Genomic DNA, 16,305 nt, shown 5'->3' with positions numbered 1-16,305 from the left:
AATACTTTATTGATTAAATGAAAAATTAAATAAAAAATTTTAATGATAAACTTTATCAATAGAAAAATAATATTTTAATGATTATTTGTTTATTACTAACTTGTCAATAAAATGTGGATAATTGTTGTTAATATTTTCACTTGTTTGTTTAATATATTCTCCACGTTTTCCATAACGAATTGCAGTTGATAATTTTTCTGGTCTTATTCCTCGAAGATCACGAGATTTCATTCTTTGTTTATTTAAAATTGTTGTATCTCGAAATAATTTACTAAAATCAAGGCCCATCACCATTTTCATCATAAAAAATATGATCAATAGCCACAGTATAATCTAAAATAAATTTTTTTTTAAATTGAAATATATATATTACAAAAAAAGTCTCGCCCATTAAACACAAAGTTTCTCCCATAAAAATTATTGAGGGGTAATTTAATTAAATTAAACATGCACATTTAAGGTGTGACAAGTTTTTTTTTACGTCATGATAAATTAAATATTATAAATATATATAAAAAATATAAACAAATATTAAACTTTTTAAAATGTAAAACTTTAAAAATTAATTTAAATTTCATTAATTAATTTATTGCTAACATTTTTAAATGATCCAGTTGTCTTTTTTCGTATCTTCATTGTTGAAATAAAAATTGATAAATTATTCAAATAAATAATAAATAATTGAAAAATTTATTAAATAAAATAATGTAAATTATATTTCTTTTTATTTAATTTAAATATTAAATATATTTCTTAATATTTCACAGTATAAATAATGCAACAAGTACTATCGTGACATGTTTTTTGTCAACTGAAGTAAAATTTTAACTGATACGTTGTTTTTGTATGATAAATATATATATACTGACTATGATATACCCCTGACGGCGTTGTTTGTTACGGTTAAAATATATATATTCTCCTCAAGTGACATCCTTCCACTATTTTACCACTAAAAGATATACAAATCTAATGCAATTTGTCGTCGACGCATCACTTACATTATATATACATATTAACAATATACCATATTGATACTCTACTTTCCTTTAATATACTCTTCAATCATCGATCTCAATATAAGCACTTACTATTAATTTCAACTATAAAAAAACAATTATATAAAGAATATCTTTTTTCATTATTTAATTATTTTTTTATATTGATCAATAACAATTGCTGGTATATTTTTTAATATTTTTAATTTTTCTATGTTTGAGTATTTCGAAATTAATTGTAGATAGTAAATAATTGTTGTTGCTTCTGTTTCGAAATCATTTCCAATTTTTCCACTGTAAAAAAAAACAAAAAAGTTTGTTTAATTTATATTGTTTTTCATTTAGTATTTAATTATATACTTTTACCTTTCTGATGATACAAATGTCAATACATAATCACATAATAAACTTATGTATTTATCAAAAATATCAGTTGGAAATTGACGCAAAAGTGTATGTATGCCAATGGTAAATACAATTGAATCAATTGGATCTTGTATTTTTTTACTCAAAAGACTTGCTGCAAAAAAGAAAAAAGAAAAAAAATATTGTCAATTTATACTTCAAACCCTTTTACATTGATGTATTTTATTATAAAATAAATTGAATTTTATTCAAAGTAGTTTTTATGTAAATTTATTTTAAAAATAGAAATAATATTAAGAAGAAAATAAGAAAATAAAAAAAGTAATTTAGTTGGAAAATTAATTAAGTATATATTTTAATCAAATTACCTGTATTTTTGCAGTAATATAATTTATGAAGATGATAAATTGTAAATAAAAATAAAATACAATCAAAATTATGATAATTTAAAAATTGTATAAATTTTTTATTTAATGGATCATTAATACCAGTCCATTCAAGACGAACACTTAGTTCTCTAATTAATTGATTTTCATCATCATTAATATGTTGATTATATTTTTTTTTTTTTAATTCATTTAATAATGCATTATTAAAAGTTCTCAATGATGCTTCCATATGTTTAGCTTCAAATTTACAAGCAGTATTTAATTCATATGATATATTACTTCTTAATAATTGATAATTACCAATTTTTAATAAACAATCAATCATTGACTGCCATAATTTACCACCATAATTAATTAAATTATTACACAATTTACCTGGATTTATTTTATAATAATCGGTATTATTTATAACAGCTAAACTTTCATCAATAATAATTTTTAAATTTTTATCTTTATTAAATAAATCAATGTGTTTATAAATATTATTTAATTCTTGATTAATATAATGTGATAGTAATTTATCAAGACCATATAAACCAGGTGTTCCCATTGCTCGTAATATTATTGAAAATATTTTATGATTTAATAGCTCATTTTGATTTTTTAAATCATACCATGCCAATGTGTGTTCAATGTAAATTGTTAATTTTGGATCTGTTATTTTAATTAATTCTTTAGCAAGTCTACCAAGAAATGTATCACCATTATTGTTGCTGCTGTTAGTGATGCTACTGCTGCTATTATCAATAAATGTAACATCATTTTTATTTGTATTATTTATTAATAAATTTTTTAAACTTTTACCAGGTATCCAAGTTGAATTTTTAAGCTCATCTTCAAGTGCAATATTAATAATATACGTAACTTCTTCATGCCAAATTTTTAAACTATTTATATTAATATAATCTTGTATATATTGAAATGCTTTACGATAACCATCCATGATAATTGTTAAATAATTTAATTTATCAATTAAATTATATTTATTTTTACTATCAAATGTTAAATTATTATGTAATGATTGAGTAATTTTTTTAACAAGTTCTTGACGTATACCATCTTCTAGTAGTCTTGTTGAATCAACACGTAATATACCAAGTGATACACTTCTCAATGACAATACACCATTTGTAAATACAGATACTGAATATGTTAATTTAGCCATTTCTAATCTTTCATTTAACTGTGCATAATCTTTAAGTTTATCTTTATATAATTTTGTTGGTATTTCTTTAAATATATTTGTTTCAAGATTAACAATTTTAGCAAGTAAACCAAATACAGTTTCTGGTATTATTTGTAATACTCTTCTAGCATAACTTTCTAATTCACGACTATAATATTGTGATACTGATATTAAATCAGGACTTTTAGCTTGATTAATACGTAATAATGGTGTTTCAAGTGCTGATGACATTTTTAAAAATAATGCTTTTAATTTAATAACTGTTGGTGGATTTGTTTTAATTGTATTTTGCATTGTATCAATAAATGTTTCCATTATATTCCATGCATAACAACAATCAGTCATAATATTTATTGATATTATTGTTGTTTCATTGATATTTGTTGTATTTAACATACCAAGTAGGATATCACGTGTTTCATTAATACATTGTGTTACTTGTAAATTATGTTCAAGTTGATGAAATTCTTGTACTTCTTCAAGTGCTTGTAATAATTGTACAATTTTTCTACTATCATCTTCAACAAGTGATTCAACATGTCCACTTATTTTTTTAAACCAATTTTCAAGACAATCATTTATTTCAATACCAACAATTTTTTTTTTACCACCAAATACATCTGATAATTCATTAATTTTATTAACACATTTAATTTTATTATCTAACCATTTATTATCTTTATCTAATAATAAATTTTTATACATTAATTTTAAATCTTGTTCAATTTTAGCTGTTGATAATAATAAACGTAAACAATTAATTGAATTATATTTTGTATCATTTATTATTTGTTGACGTAATTGACGTGAACGTTTTGTTTCATCTTGTAATATTGTTGGTATTGTTGTATGTAATAATATCCAATGTAAACAAATATTTGTTTCACGTATTAATTTAATAATTGTTTCAATTTCATTTTCATCAAGTGTAACAGCAAGTTGTAATTTTTCACAATCAATTATTAATTTATCAAGTTTATCACCATATTTTTTAGATAATAATTTTATATTTGTTATATCAAGTGTATTATTTAATGCTATTTTAGCTGATTTATATGGTAACCACCAATCATAAAGATTAATAACAATTCCCATGTAAATACTTATAACCCAATTATCAGGAAAAAATCTATCAACAATTTCACGCATTATTGCTGAGCTATTATTTAATATTGATGGTTGAAATGATAATATTATAACAAGCATTGAAGCTTGATTTGCTGAAGCAATACTACGATTTTCTGGATTTGGAAATGCAATTGTTTGATTATATATTTCATCTGATCTCAATTTGCCAATTAATAAATCAATAAAATTTGTTTTAATTGGTACACGTTTAAAGTAATCATCTGGATAATTTGGTGGACGTTTTTGTGATGTTTTTGAAAAACCAGTTGAACGTAAAAGTAAACATATTTCATCAACTTGTGTTGATGATGAACGTTGGGCATTATAACGATAATAAGATACTATTAATCTTTCACGTATTTGACCTTCAAATTGATGATCAACAAGAAGAAGCATTACACCATAAAGATATAATGCTTCACACTAAAAATAATTTAGATATTAATTTATTAAACATCATTGTTTGGTAACTGGTACTTACTAGTAATTGTTTTCCTTCATCATTCAACATGACAGTTTCAAGTGATTGTTGAATATAAACATTATCCTCTAAATCATCAACATAACTATTTAATTCAGTTATGTATTTATGGATACTTTCAAATGCAAGATAAAAACGTGTTAAAACATCTGAATAATTTTCACGTAAATTTTCATCACGTTCTTGAAGTATCTTTAATATTAAACAAAATAATTTTTTTATTTATAATGATATTTTTAATGAAAATATGTGTTAAATAAATGTCATATTTACTGGATCATTTTCTATTTTTTGTTCATGTATATTTGCTGCTTTGAAATAAGCAAAATCCAATATAATTGAATTGTATTTTTGAGTATGTTGTTTTGAATCGAGTCTGAAAATTTAATAATTATTAATAAAATACTAATTATTGTTGATTAAATATAAGGTGTTTTTGTTTTTATTATAATAACCTGAAAACTGGAGGAACATATTCTTTGAGTCTCATTAATTCTGCAAGTATTGCATTTCCTCTTGAAACAAGTCGTAATAAATTTTGTCCACAATTGTTATTGTTTGCTATAAAATCACCCATTTTAAATAATATTGTCTATAATATTAAATTGATAAAAACACTTGTTAGCAGATTGAAAAACAAAAAGTGACATATTTTTTATTTATTTTTCTTTTTTGACAGCATAATCATCAATATAAGTATAGATTTCTACTTTTCCAACTGGATATTTTGCGCGGGAAGTTTAAATAGTACATACGAGAAGAAATAAATTAAAACGAATAAAATAACAATATTTATTTTATTCATCATAAATAAAATTTCTATCAATCACTTTTTTTATTTTTAATAACTCACTAAATACCTCTTTAGTATGGCGCTGAAATTAGCGTCTAAGTTAGCGCAAGTTAGCGTCTCGAATCTCCTGATCCAGGGATGATTCGGGTTCCAAGGTCCCAACATGAATAAATAATTAAAAATGATATAAATTTTAATAAAATTTATTAGAAATTATTAATTAAGTATTAATATACCCCAAAGAAGTCACAGATATAAAAAAACAACCCTCTGGAATAAGTTACATCGTATTTAAAGAAAACAAATTGAGGGGTTGTTGGCTAAATAATTTTTTTGTCTATGATGGGGTTGAGCCATCCTCGTAATTTTTTTTTCATTTAATTTTCTAGGATCAAAGCTAATTAAGGGAAAAAAATTATAATTTTTGAAATGGTCAAAAGGGGGTAGAGGGTGGATTTATACGATTCTACGACGACTACTGGTTTTTAATTTTTTTTAACTATGATAGAGTTGAGCTATCCTCGTAATTTTTTTTTCATTAAATTGTCTAGGATCAAAGCTAGTTTAGGAAAAAAAATTATAATTTTTGAAATGGTCAAAAGGGGGTAGAGGGTGGATTTTAACTATTTTTATTTTTTTTTGTCTATGATGGGGTTGAGCCATCCCCGTAATTTTTTTTTCATTAAATTGTCTAAGATCTAAGCTAGTTCAGAAAAAAAAATTACGAAGATCGCTCAACCCCATCATAGACAAAAAAAATAAAAATAGTTAAAATCCACCCCCTACCCCCCTTTGACCATTTCAAAAATTCCCATTTTTTTTCCTAAACTAGCTTTAATCCTAAACAATTGAATAAAAAAAAAATTACGAGGATAGCTCTATTTTTATTAATAATTGATTATAAAAGTTAAGGCCCAAGAAAACCTCTATGTTCTCTGTACTTTAAATTTCTAGACGCTATAATTTCAGCGCCATTCTTTAGTGAGTTATTAAACCTGATACCAATTTGTAAAAATTTTTTCTGAAAATATCAGGCTAACAGAAAATCGAAGAAATCATTTTCAAAGACTTTACTAGATATTTTTCGAGAATATAGAATGCTAAAAGACCTTTTATTGAATTTTTCAAAAACTAAATAAACTAGATTATCTTACAAATGAATTATCTAAGTTTTACTGAGATATATTCAAAGTTGCTTTAACACAAATAGCATTTTTATTTAATTTTCAGAAAACTATAATCTAACAAATGATATAAATAATCTGTAAAATAAATAACTTTATTTTATAAGACATATTCATAATGTATTTAAAGTAGATATACTAATTTGTCATCATCAAAAATTTTGACACAATAAAATAGTTATTGATATATTTCATAAATATTCATATAATCAAATTAACAGTAAAATAAGTTTACTATTTCAAATAAAAGAGTGACCTCACTCCACCGCTGCTGATTGTATATATTCTTGTGTATCTTAATTATAAGTATATTATTTATCACAATTAAAATAAACAAACGTATTAACCACACAACAACATATAGAAACGTGTCAATGTAAGAAAGAAAACAATAAAAGTGTAATTATAAACAAATTAGCAACAATTAGATTATAAATAAAAAACGGTCAAGTGTCTTTTTTTATAATAGAAGGAATTTTTTTATTTTTTGTTTGCATAATCAGAATAAAATAAGGTTGTCGATATTTGTTGTTTACCAGTTTTGAACAGTTTGAACGTATTGATGTGCTAATGGTGTTGCAACATTGTAAACTGAAGCAGCTTGATAAACTGGTGATGCAACAGATTTAACAACAAGTGGTGTAGCTGGAACAGCAACAGTGGCTGTTTGATCTTTACGTACAACTGCATTAAATCCATTGACATCATCAGCAGTATAATCAACTGTTCTTGTGGTTCCATCACTTTCAACAAATGAATAGCTGCCTTTAACTTGGTCTCCATTACGAGTTTCATATTGGCTCTTGTGATCACCAGTCAAAGGATCTGATACACCATAGTCTATGAAAAAAAAAACATCAAGTATTTATTAATTATCAAGTTGTCAATTAAAACGACAACAACAAAAGTTTACTTACTGTAACTGTATTTGGGATTTGGGTTGTATGGCTCTACAACTTGCTGATTGGTGATGATTGGAGCAGTGTAAGCCAAAGGTACACCAGAAGCAGCATATGCATATGGTGATGCTGCATAAGTTGCACCATAAGCAAGTGGTCCAACTGAGCTGATGAAGCTAGCATTGGCGGCTGCTACTAAAGCCAAAAGAGTGATAAACTACAAAAAAAACAAATAACATTAGATTTAAATATTAAATTATCAAGACAAAGTTTGTATATTATAATATCTACCTTGAATGCCATTTTTGTTGTTGAGATACTTTGTTTATTGATAGCTCAAAGTGAATGATATCTTTTCAGTGAGATACTTGAGTTTATATAGTGGTTTACGATCTACAAATATTAGTGCAATCGTTAAATTGGACCTCGAATTAGGCAGGAGAGACGCCACACCCTTTCCTCAAGTGATAGTCATACGTTACATGTGTCCACGTTATAGAATTGGTGCTTGATACGTCCAATCTAGGAAATGACCTTGTCTCTCTAATGTTACATTATTTTAGTCATAGTTATTGGATCATTTTTTTTTGGTAAATTTCATAATTTAAATCTAGATATTATTCAATTGAAAAATATATATTTTAATTAATGATTATAAACCTTTTTCATGGTCATTTAAAAATTATATATTCAATAAAAAAAATAAGTCTAGAATATAAAGACAAATAATAGAAATAAAAAAATAAAATTTACAAACGATGGTAAGTACATCATTATTTATTATTTCAATTAAAAATTTAATTATTATTTTTCACATGATAATTCACAAGAATGTTAAATAATTAATCAACAACAGTATATTCAGCAAAATCTTTCTCTAAATCTAAAATAGATTTGCTTTTGACAGTTGTGTCTATCGACTCATAAATTCCCACACTTGGATGAACATTTGAATTTACAGGCATGTTTATAACACTTGGATGTACAATTTGATTTTTTTTCGTTTTTCTAGTTATTTCAAATGGAATGTTTTTATTCTCTTTTTCAGTTTTCTTGAGTCTATAAAAAAACAAAAAATAAAAAAATTTATAAATTATACAAACTACAAATCAAAATAATTAACAACTACTTACTCTTTTTCATTTTTAATTATTCTCCAAAAAATTGGTTGTGGTTCTCCTGCATATCCTGCATACAAAAATAAAAAATAATTATCATCATAAATTAACAATGATTAATAATAGTAATAATATTTACAAACCTTCATGAACAATAATATTAAAACATACAGAAAAACTTCCTGTATTACCATTCTCGAAACTAATAACATAATCTTTGGCATAACTTAAATCATTTTGTGAATAAACTTCTGTCCTCTCTCGAGAAAAAAAATTTAATTCAACACGTTCAATCTGTAATCAATTTTAATATAAAAAAAAAAAAAAAAAATCATTAATTTATTTTATAATTTAATTATGAAAAATATTAAAACAATAATAAACAATTATTTACCTTTATATTGACAGATTGGCCTACAATTTGTCCAAACGTAATTTTCAAAAAAACTTTTGAATTTTTTCCATGATTTTGTTCTGCACAAGTTTCACCAGGTGGATAATTGAATTGTCTTCCTTCATATTGAGCCTCAATCAGAGATACTATTGATAAAATAAATACCACAAAAATCAACCTCATACTTTGTTTTTTTTTTTAATTGAAAAAAGTTTAAACAAATGTGATAGAAAGACTGTTGATTGACTTCGGGTGAGGTCTAGATAACCTTGGTCTTTTTATTTTATTTTTCACGTATTTATATAGAATACATGATGATATAAGAACATCAGGTGATAAACAATGTCATTAGCACAAAATATCAAAATAAATTTCGTCAAAAATCAAAGGTTGTTTTAAATTTACCAATTTTATATAAGAAAAAAAATTTATATAAGTTTTTTTTTATTCTATAAACAATTAAAGATTGTTTTATAATAATTTGATATTTAAGCTTGAAATAAAATAATCTAATTTGATGAAGAATTAATGATCTATAGAATATATTTTTAGAAATTCAGGTCAATTGTTTTTATTTTATTTTTGAAAACGTAAAATATTTAATGAACATTATTTACTATTTTATTTGGCTAAACAATTAATTGAGCAATTAAAAAGAGGTAAAAATAATTGAATTGTTATTAAATATTATTAAGCAAATTTTATACTTTTCATTAATTTTCTAACTTACTTGAGCAATAAACAATAACGAAGAAAATTAAAAAATTGTAAAATATTGATAGCTTCATATTGACAATTACTCTTTTACTAGAAAAATAATTAAACTGAATGTTTTTTTCTACGTGTTGTGTGTATTTATACTGAAAAAGTGGAATAAATAGATGATAAGTTATGTCACCTATGAAAAAAACAAACCCATTAATTTCTATTATTTTCTTCCCATTAAATTCTATTATAAGTTTTTTTTTTATTTATGCCTAAAATATATTAAAACAAATTTCAATTAATGATTTATGATAGTCAACTATTTCAAGTAGTATTTAATAGAAAGAAAATTGAGATAAAAAAATTCATATCATCTGATTTATTATATATTCAAAGGTTTACTCAGGTGACAGTGGAAAAAAAAATACATGAGCCATAAAATAGCATATTTATTGACTTAGAATTTTATCTATTAGAAGAAGATATATATATATTATTTATTAGCATGTGTAAATATTTTTAATACGACTGAAAAATAAAACATACATATTAAAAAACAAAAAAATTTCCATGGCTCTTACAGTATATTATTAAATGACAAATAAATTATTAATTATTTTCTTTATGTCTTTTCCAAGTCACCCAAGAGGTAAGACATACGTGACTCGTTTTTTTTTTTTTATAAGTGGTTTCTCCAGTAGACCTAATCCACTTGAGTTACGTTTTTCGCATGTTATCTAGCTGCAGCTAGATTTATTTCGATATACGGATTTGAATGTTTCGATTGCGCTCGCAAAGCAGCAAGTACTGATCAGTCGACGCTAATGTACTGATCAGTCGACGCAAATGTACTGATCAGTCGACGCAAATGTACTGACCAGTCGACGCAAATGTAAAAAAAAAAAAAAAAAAAATATGTGTGGACCTAATTCACTATGCCACTATCACTCGCTGTGATAGGACATTTTTAGGTTTAATTTCTTTTAATTCACTATGCCACTATCACTCGCTGTGATAGGACATTTCAAGATTAATTTAATTTAATTCACTATGCCACTATCACTCACTGTGATAGGACATTTCAAAGCTTAATTTCATTTAATTCACTATGCCATTATCACTCATTGTGATAAGACATTTCTATAGGCTTGATTTTCTGTATTCCATCATTTTACTATGCAATCTTCAATAAGTGATCCTCTTGTATTCGAAATATGATCCTCAAAAAACAGCAGATGACGTAGTCTTGAAAATTCTGAAACAAATAAAATCTTCAAAATATTAAAATCATGTCAAACATAAAAAACTTGAAACAATTGAAATCCTGAAAAACAAAATCCTGAAATATTATTAAAACATTAGTATTTGGAAAAGTGCGTAAAATATCAAATAAAAAAACCTTACATATTAACATACATCGGGATTGGAAAAGGGTGATAATTTATCTATTATAAATTATCACGATAGATAATAATAAATCCTAATCACCCCCGTCTACTCTGTTTGAGGAAGACAGGGTCAATTCATTTTGACTTTTATACTAACGACATTTAATTTGCCATAAAAATTAAATATAATTAATGAAAAAAAACAGTCAAAATAAATTTAAACAACAAATCAAATAATATATAATTTGGAACGACAAGAAGTTTCAAAAAAATATAGCAAACATTTTTTTGTAACTTCAAGGATATTAAAGCACTTTTCTGGGATAGGTGAATAATTACAACTAGTCGTTCTCGATCTAGAGGAACTTACCTTATTACAGCAACCAGCAAAATTCTCAAAGGTAGTCCAGGTAGTCTCCAATAATCCAATTAAATTCTCTCAGCTAAGCCATGTAGAAATCGTCAAGGTAGACCCGAATAATCCAATAAAATTCCTCTCAGCTAAGCCATGTAAAAATCGTCAAGGTGGATCCCAATAATCCAATAAAATTTGTCTCAGCAAAGCCATGTAGAAAACGTCAAGGTAGTCTCCAATAATTCAATATAAAATTCTCTCAGCAAAGCCATGTAGAAAATGTCAAGGTATATTCCAATAATCCAATGAAATCCGGTTATTTTTCTCAGCAAATAGCCAAGTAGAGGCGTCAATCCATGCATAAAAAACTAATTCATTTTGTTAAATCCCGGAAAAAAAAATGTGCACAGTTTTCCCGACACTGCCCAGGATGCATCAGAAGGAGCACCTGCATAATTTACATGCACTTTTATGTTAAATATCGTATGATCATATGTTTTTCGATAAATAAATTTCCCCCACAAATACGTATTGATTGATTGATATTTTCAATTTTGTGACGCGAATAGAGTACAGTTTTCCCGACATTACCCAGGATACATCACAAGGAGCACCTGCATAATTAACATGTACTTTTTATAATAAACATCGTGTGATCATATGTTTTTCAATAAATAAATTCTTCCCTACGAATACGAATTTTCTTATCATTTTAAAACTAGACACGAAATAGAGTACAGTTTTCCCGAAATCACCCAGGATACTCACATGGAGCACCTGCATAATTAACATGTACTTTCAATTGTTTATCATATGTTTCATTTTTCTTAAAAAATAAATTTCCCCCACAAATACGTAGTAGTTGATATATTTTTAATTTTGTCACGCATATAGAGTACAGTTTTCCCGAGATTACCCAGGATACTCACATAGAGCACCTGCATAATTAACATGTACTTTGAATCGCTTATCAAATGTTTAAGTTTTTTTAAAAAATAAATTCCCCTTATAAATACGTATTATTGATATACTTCATAGACGTATATAAAGTACAGTTTCTTTGAGACTACCCAGGATACTCACATAGAGCACCTGCATAATTAACATGTACTTTTAATTGTTTATCATATTTTCAAGTTCGAGACGCAAATAGAGTACAGTTTTCCCAATATTACCCAGGTTACTCACATAGAGCACCTGCATAATTAAAATGTACTTTTATCCACTTATTATATGTTTCAGTTTTTTTTTTAAATAAATTCCCCTTACAATTACGTATTGTATATCATATTTTCAGTTTTGTGACGCATATAGAGTACAGTTTTCCCGAGATTACCCAGGATACTCACATGGAGCACCTGCATAATTAACATGTACTTTTAATTGTTTATCATATTTTCAAGTTCGAGACGCAAATAGAGTACAGTGTTCCCGAGATACCCAGAATACTCACATAGAGCACCTGCATAACCAACATGTACTTTTAATCGTTTATCATATGTTCAAGTTTTTTTTTCTAATAAATTTCCCACAAACACGCAATCTACACATCAAATTTTTAAAATTAAACATTTTTTCTAAAAACCCGCACTAGCTATACCCAAAAATTCAAAGCCATTATTAAGTAAACCCATAAATATTATACATATAGTTTAGCTAACATCGAACATTTTTCAAAACTCTAAAACGAAAAAATAATAAAAAAACCCCCATGATATTTCACGAAAAAGATGCGAATAAGCAGTGAAGCAATGCCTTCTATACGCAGTTGCGGCGCAACCCTTGCTTGGCTTGGGCAGATTACTTAACGAACAAATCATTGGATCTAAGATACGCTACGTATGTTTACGTTAGAGATCAACTTACCAGTTAATTAGAAATGAGCATGGATGACACCCACCGCCAACCAGAACCAATAAATGACTTAAGAAAAATTTAGCTGGGCTTGAGAGTATAATAACTTCGAAAAGTTATCGTCGTCAATCTGCCAGGATCTGACAGCCAGCTAAATTTTAATTAATCAAGCCAAGATTGGGGCAGAATTTCTCGATTAAACTCACCGTACCCTGGACCGGTAAGGACTTAAGAAAAATTTAGCCGAGAATCATAGAATAATAGAATTCTGTTTATTTGATTACTCATACCAGTCTGCGATTGGTATGTCAGGTAAATATTTTCAAATAAATCACTTAGCTAAGAGTAAGGGCAAGAAAACCTTGAAATAAATGCCATTCATTCCTCATGACTAAAGTCTCACAACAAATTTTTTTTAATTTGCGACTGACACAATCAACTTGGTTTAAGAAGTACACAATTGCTTCAGCAGTCTCGCGTTCCGACCAGAGGCCACAGATAATCATATTGACACAACGTAGCAGCTGCATGCTAATGAATATCGCATAGTTTTCTATGAATTCGAGAAATAGTTCAGCTGAGTTTGGGTGCAAGTTGACTTCAGAAGTCCATAGATCAGTCTGAGTAACTGCCGCCATCCTGCCCGGTGAATACTTCAAGTATATCATTTATCACAAAATAGGGGTAGACTAAAGACTCAAGAAAAATTTAGCTGGGCTTGAGAGCTAACTGCAAGAGTTGTTGTCGTCAAACTACCAGGATCTGGTAGCCAGCTAAATTTTCGCGAAAAATATCAAAAAAAAAATAAAAAAAAAAGACTAATTACAAATGTCGATTTCAGTAAAACTATATATATAAATTTATCTATTCTTGAATTGAAAAATTCCCCGTACAAATATGCATTGTTTGACATTTTTTAATTTGTGACACAGAGTACAGTTTTTCCGAGATTACCCAGGATACTCACATGGAGCACCTGCATAATTAACATGTACTTTTAATTGTTTATCATATGTTTCATTATTTTCTTAAAAAATAAATTTTCCCCACAAATACGTAGTAGTCGATATATTTTTAATTTTGTCACGCATATAGAGTACAGTTTTCCCGAGATTACCCAGGATACTCACATAGAGCACCTGCATAACTAACATGTACTTTCAATTGTTTATCATATGTTTCATTTTTCTTAAAATATAAATTCCCCTTACAAATACGTATTAATTATCATATTTTCAAATTCGAGACGCACATAAAGTACAGTTTTCCCGAGATTACCCAGGATACTCACATAGAGCACCTGCATAATTAACATGTACTTTTAATTGTTTATCATATGTTTCATTATTTTCCTAAAAAATAAATTTTCCCCACAAATACGTATTAATTATCATATTTTCAAATTCGAGACGCAAATAGAGTACCGTTTTCCCGAGATTACCCAGGTTACTCACATAGAGCACCTGCATAATTAACATGTACTTTCAATTGTTTATCATATGTTTCATTTTTCTTAAAAAATAAATTCCCCTTACAAATACGTATTAATTATCATATTTTCAAATTCGAGCCGCAAATAGAGTACAGTTTTCCCGATATTACCCAGGATACTCACATAGAGCACCTGCATAATTAACATGTACTTTTACTCGCTTATCATATGTTCAATTTATCTTAAGAAATAAATTCTCCCCTACGAATACGCATTTTCTTATCATTTTAAAAATAGTCACGAAATAGAGTACAGTTATCCCGACATTACCCAGAATGCATCACAAGGAGCACCTGCATAATTTACATGTACTTTTAATTGTTTATCATATTTTTAAGTTCGAGACGCAAATAGAGTACAGTTATCCCGACATCACCCAGAATGCATCACAAGGAGCACCTGCATAATTAACCTGTACTATTTAAATTAAATTTATTTTAGTTATATTAGATAATCAACCCCTCCCTCCCCCAAACGTACGCACCGGTTGATATTCGTAAAATTTATGACGCAAATAAATTATCGATTATATTCTTAAAAAATTAACGCTTCATGTAATTCAATTTGTTCCCTAAAAAAAATATTCAACAGACTTCTTGGCATTAACCAGGATGCACCACGTGGAGGTCATGTCTGTTCTAGCATCCCATGATCCCCACGTACACACTGAACAATTCTGAATGATTTTATAAAACTGAAAAATTTATTTTGTCCCGGATGCAACCCCCAACCCAACCCCAAATAATTCAAGTCAAAAGATAATTTATATACTTAGGAATCTACTGAATTGCCACAATATTAAAATAAAATTATCAAACTAATTACTCGAGAAAAAGAATTTAAAGGTATATTTTATATTTATATTATGAATTTATTTTAATTTTAAATTATCTACGTATCACCCATTATCTCCCAAATTTATAAAGCAAGTAGTAACAACGTAATATTACTGAAAAGTCATATTTGATTAAAATTTAATATTTATATTAAGATAAAATTAATTACAAAATCCACAAAATTAATGCAAGCTTTTAGAGATATAAAATAATTATCTAATGAATTTTTTTACCCGATAAAATTCAATTTATATTTTTATTTAATTGTTTCTATTTCAAAAAAATAAAATCGCGCCCAAAATTTAAATACAAAACGTAAAATAAAAATATTTTATTGGAAAAGTGCTCTAAAGTCAATCAAAAAAAAACTTACATACTAGTATACATCGCAATAGAAAAGAGTGATAATTTATCTAGTATAAATGATCACGATAGATAATAATGAAATCCTAATCACCCCCGTCTACTCTGTTTGAGGAAGACAGGGTTGACCCATTTTGACTTTGTTTAAAAATTGAATTTAATTAATGAAGAAAAAAAAATAGTCAAAATGAATCTAAACAATAAATTAAATAATAGTTTGGAACGACAAGAGGCTTTAAAAAATATAACAACAATTTTTTAAAACTTCAGGGACATTTAAAGCACTTTTCCGGGATGGGTTAATAATTACAACTAGTCGATCTCGATCTAGAGGAACTTACCTTGTAACTGCAAACTGCAAAATCCTGTAGAAGTT

At 26.7% G+C, this 16,305-nt stretch overlaps 2 protein-coding genes across 2 annotated transcripts; both read right to left on the bottom strand.

The window, feature by feature from the left end:
- Positions 1–742: 742 nt before the first annotated feature.
- Positions 743–5,183, bottom strand: LOC122854405 (WASH complex subunit 5-like). Its single transcript, XM_044155030.1, has 6 exons — positions 5,004–5,183; positions 4,822–4,924; positions 4,549–4,740; positions 1,733–4,490; positions 1,365–1,518; positions 743–1,292 (listed from the first exon to the last, which is right to left on the bottom strand). Exons 1-6 carry the CDS (start codon positions 5,123–5,125, stop codon positions 1,142–1,144), a joined length of 3,480 nt encoding a protein of 1,159 aa, XP_044010965.1. The 5' UTR covers positions 5,126–5,183; the 3' UTR covers positions 743–1,141.
- A 1,862-nt stretch (positions 5,184–7,045) lies between these two features.
- On the bottom strand, positions 7,046–7,902 carry LOC122854412 (larval cuticle protein A3A-like). The gene is made up of 3 exons (XM_044155042.1): positions 7,716–7,902; positions 7,443–7,641; positions 7,046–7,365 (listed from the first exon to the last, which is right to left on the bottom strand). The coding sequence occupies exons 1-3, from the start codon at positions 7,725–7,727 to the stop codon at positions 7,058–7,060; spliced, it is 519 nt and encodes a 172-aa protein (XP_044010977.1). The 5' UTR covers positions 7,728–7,902; the 3' UTR covers positions 7,046–7,057.
- Between the last annotated feature and the right edge of the window lie 8,403 nt (positions 7,903–16,305).

Source organism: Aphidius gifuensis, linkage group LG4, assembly GCF_014905175.1.
Source record: "Aphidius gifuensis isolate YNYX2018 linkage group LG4, ASM1490517v1, whole genome shotgun sequence".
Lineage (NCBI taxonomy): Eukaryota > Metazoa > Arthropoda > Insecta > Hymenoptera > Braconidae > Aphidius > Aphidius gifuensis.
The sequence above is the reverse complement of the archived record's forward strand: the minus strand, read 5'-3'. Positions and strand labels throughout refer to the sequence as shown.

Bases quoted from the DNA above. Each gene is read 5' to 3' on its own strand.
- LOC122854405 (XM_044155030.1), bottom strand. From the start codon at position 5,125: ATGGGTGATTTTATAGCAAACAATAACAATTGTGGACAAAATTTATTA. The intron at 4,741-4,821 runs GTAAATATGACA...TTAATATTAAAG, and splicing joins AAAAAATAGAAAATGATCCA to ATACTTCAAGAACGTGATGA. The intron at 1,293-1,364 runs GTAAAAGTATAT...TTTTTTTTACAG, and splicing joins ACATTTGTATCATCAGAAAG to TGGAAAAATTGGAAATGATT.
- LOC122854412 (XM_044155042.1), bottom strand. The intron at 7,366-7,442 runs GTAAGTAAACTT...TTTTTTTCATAG, and splicing joins AAATCCCAAATACAGTTACA to ACTATGGTGTATCAGATCCT.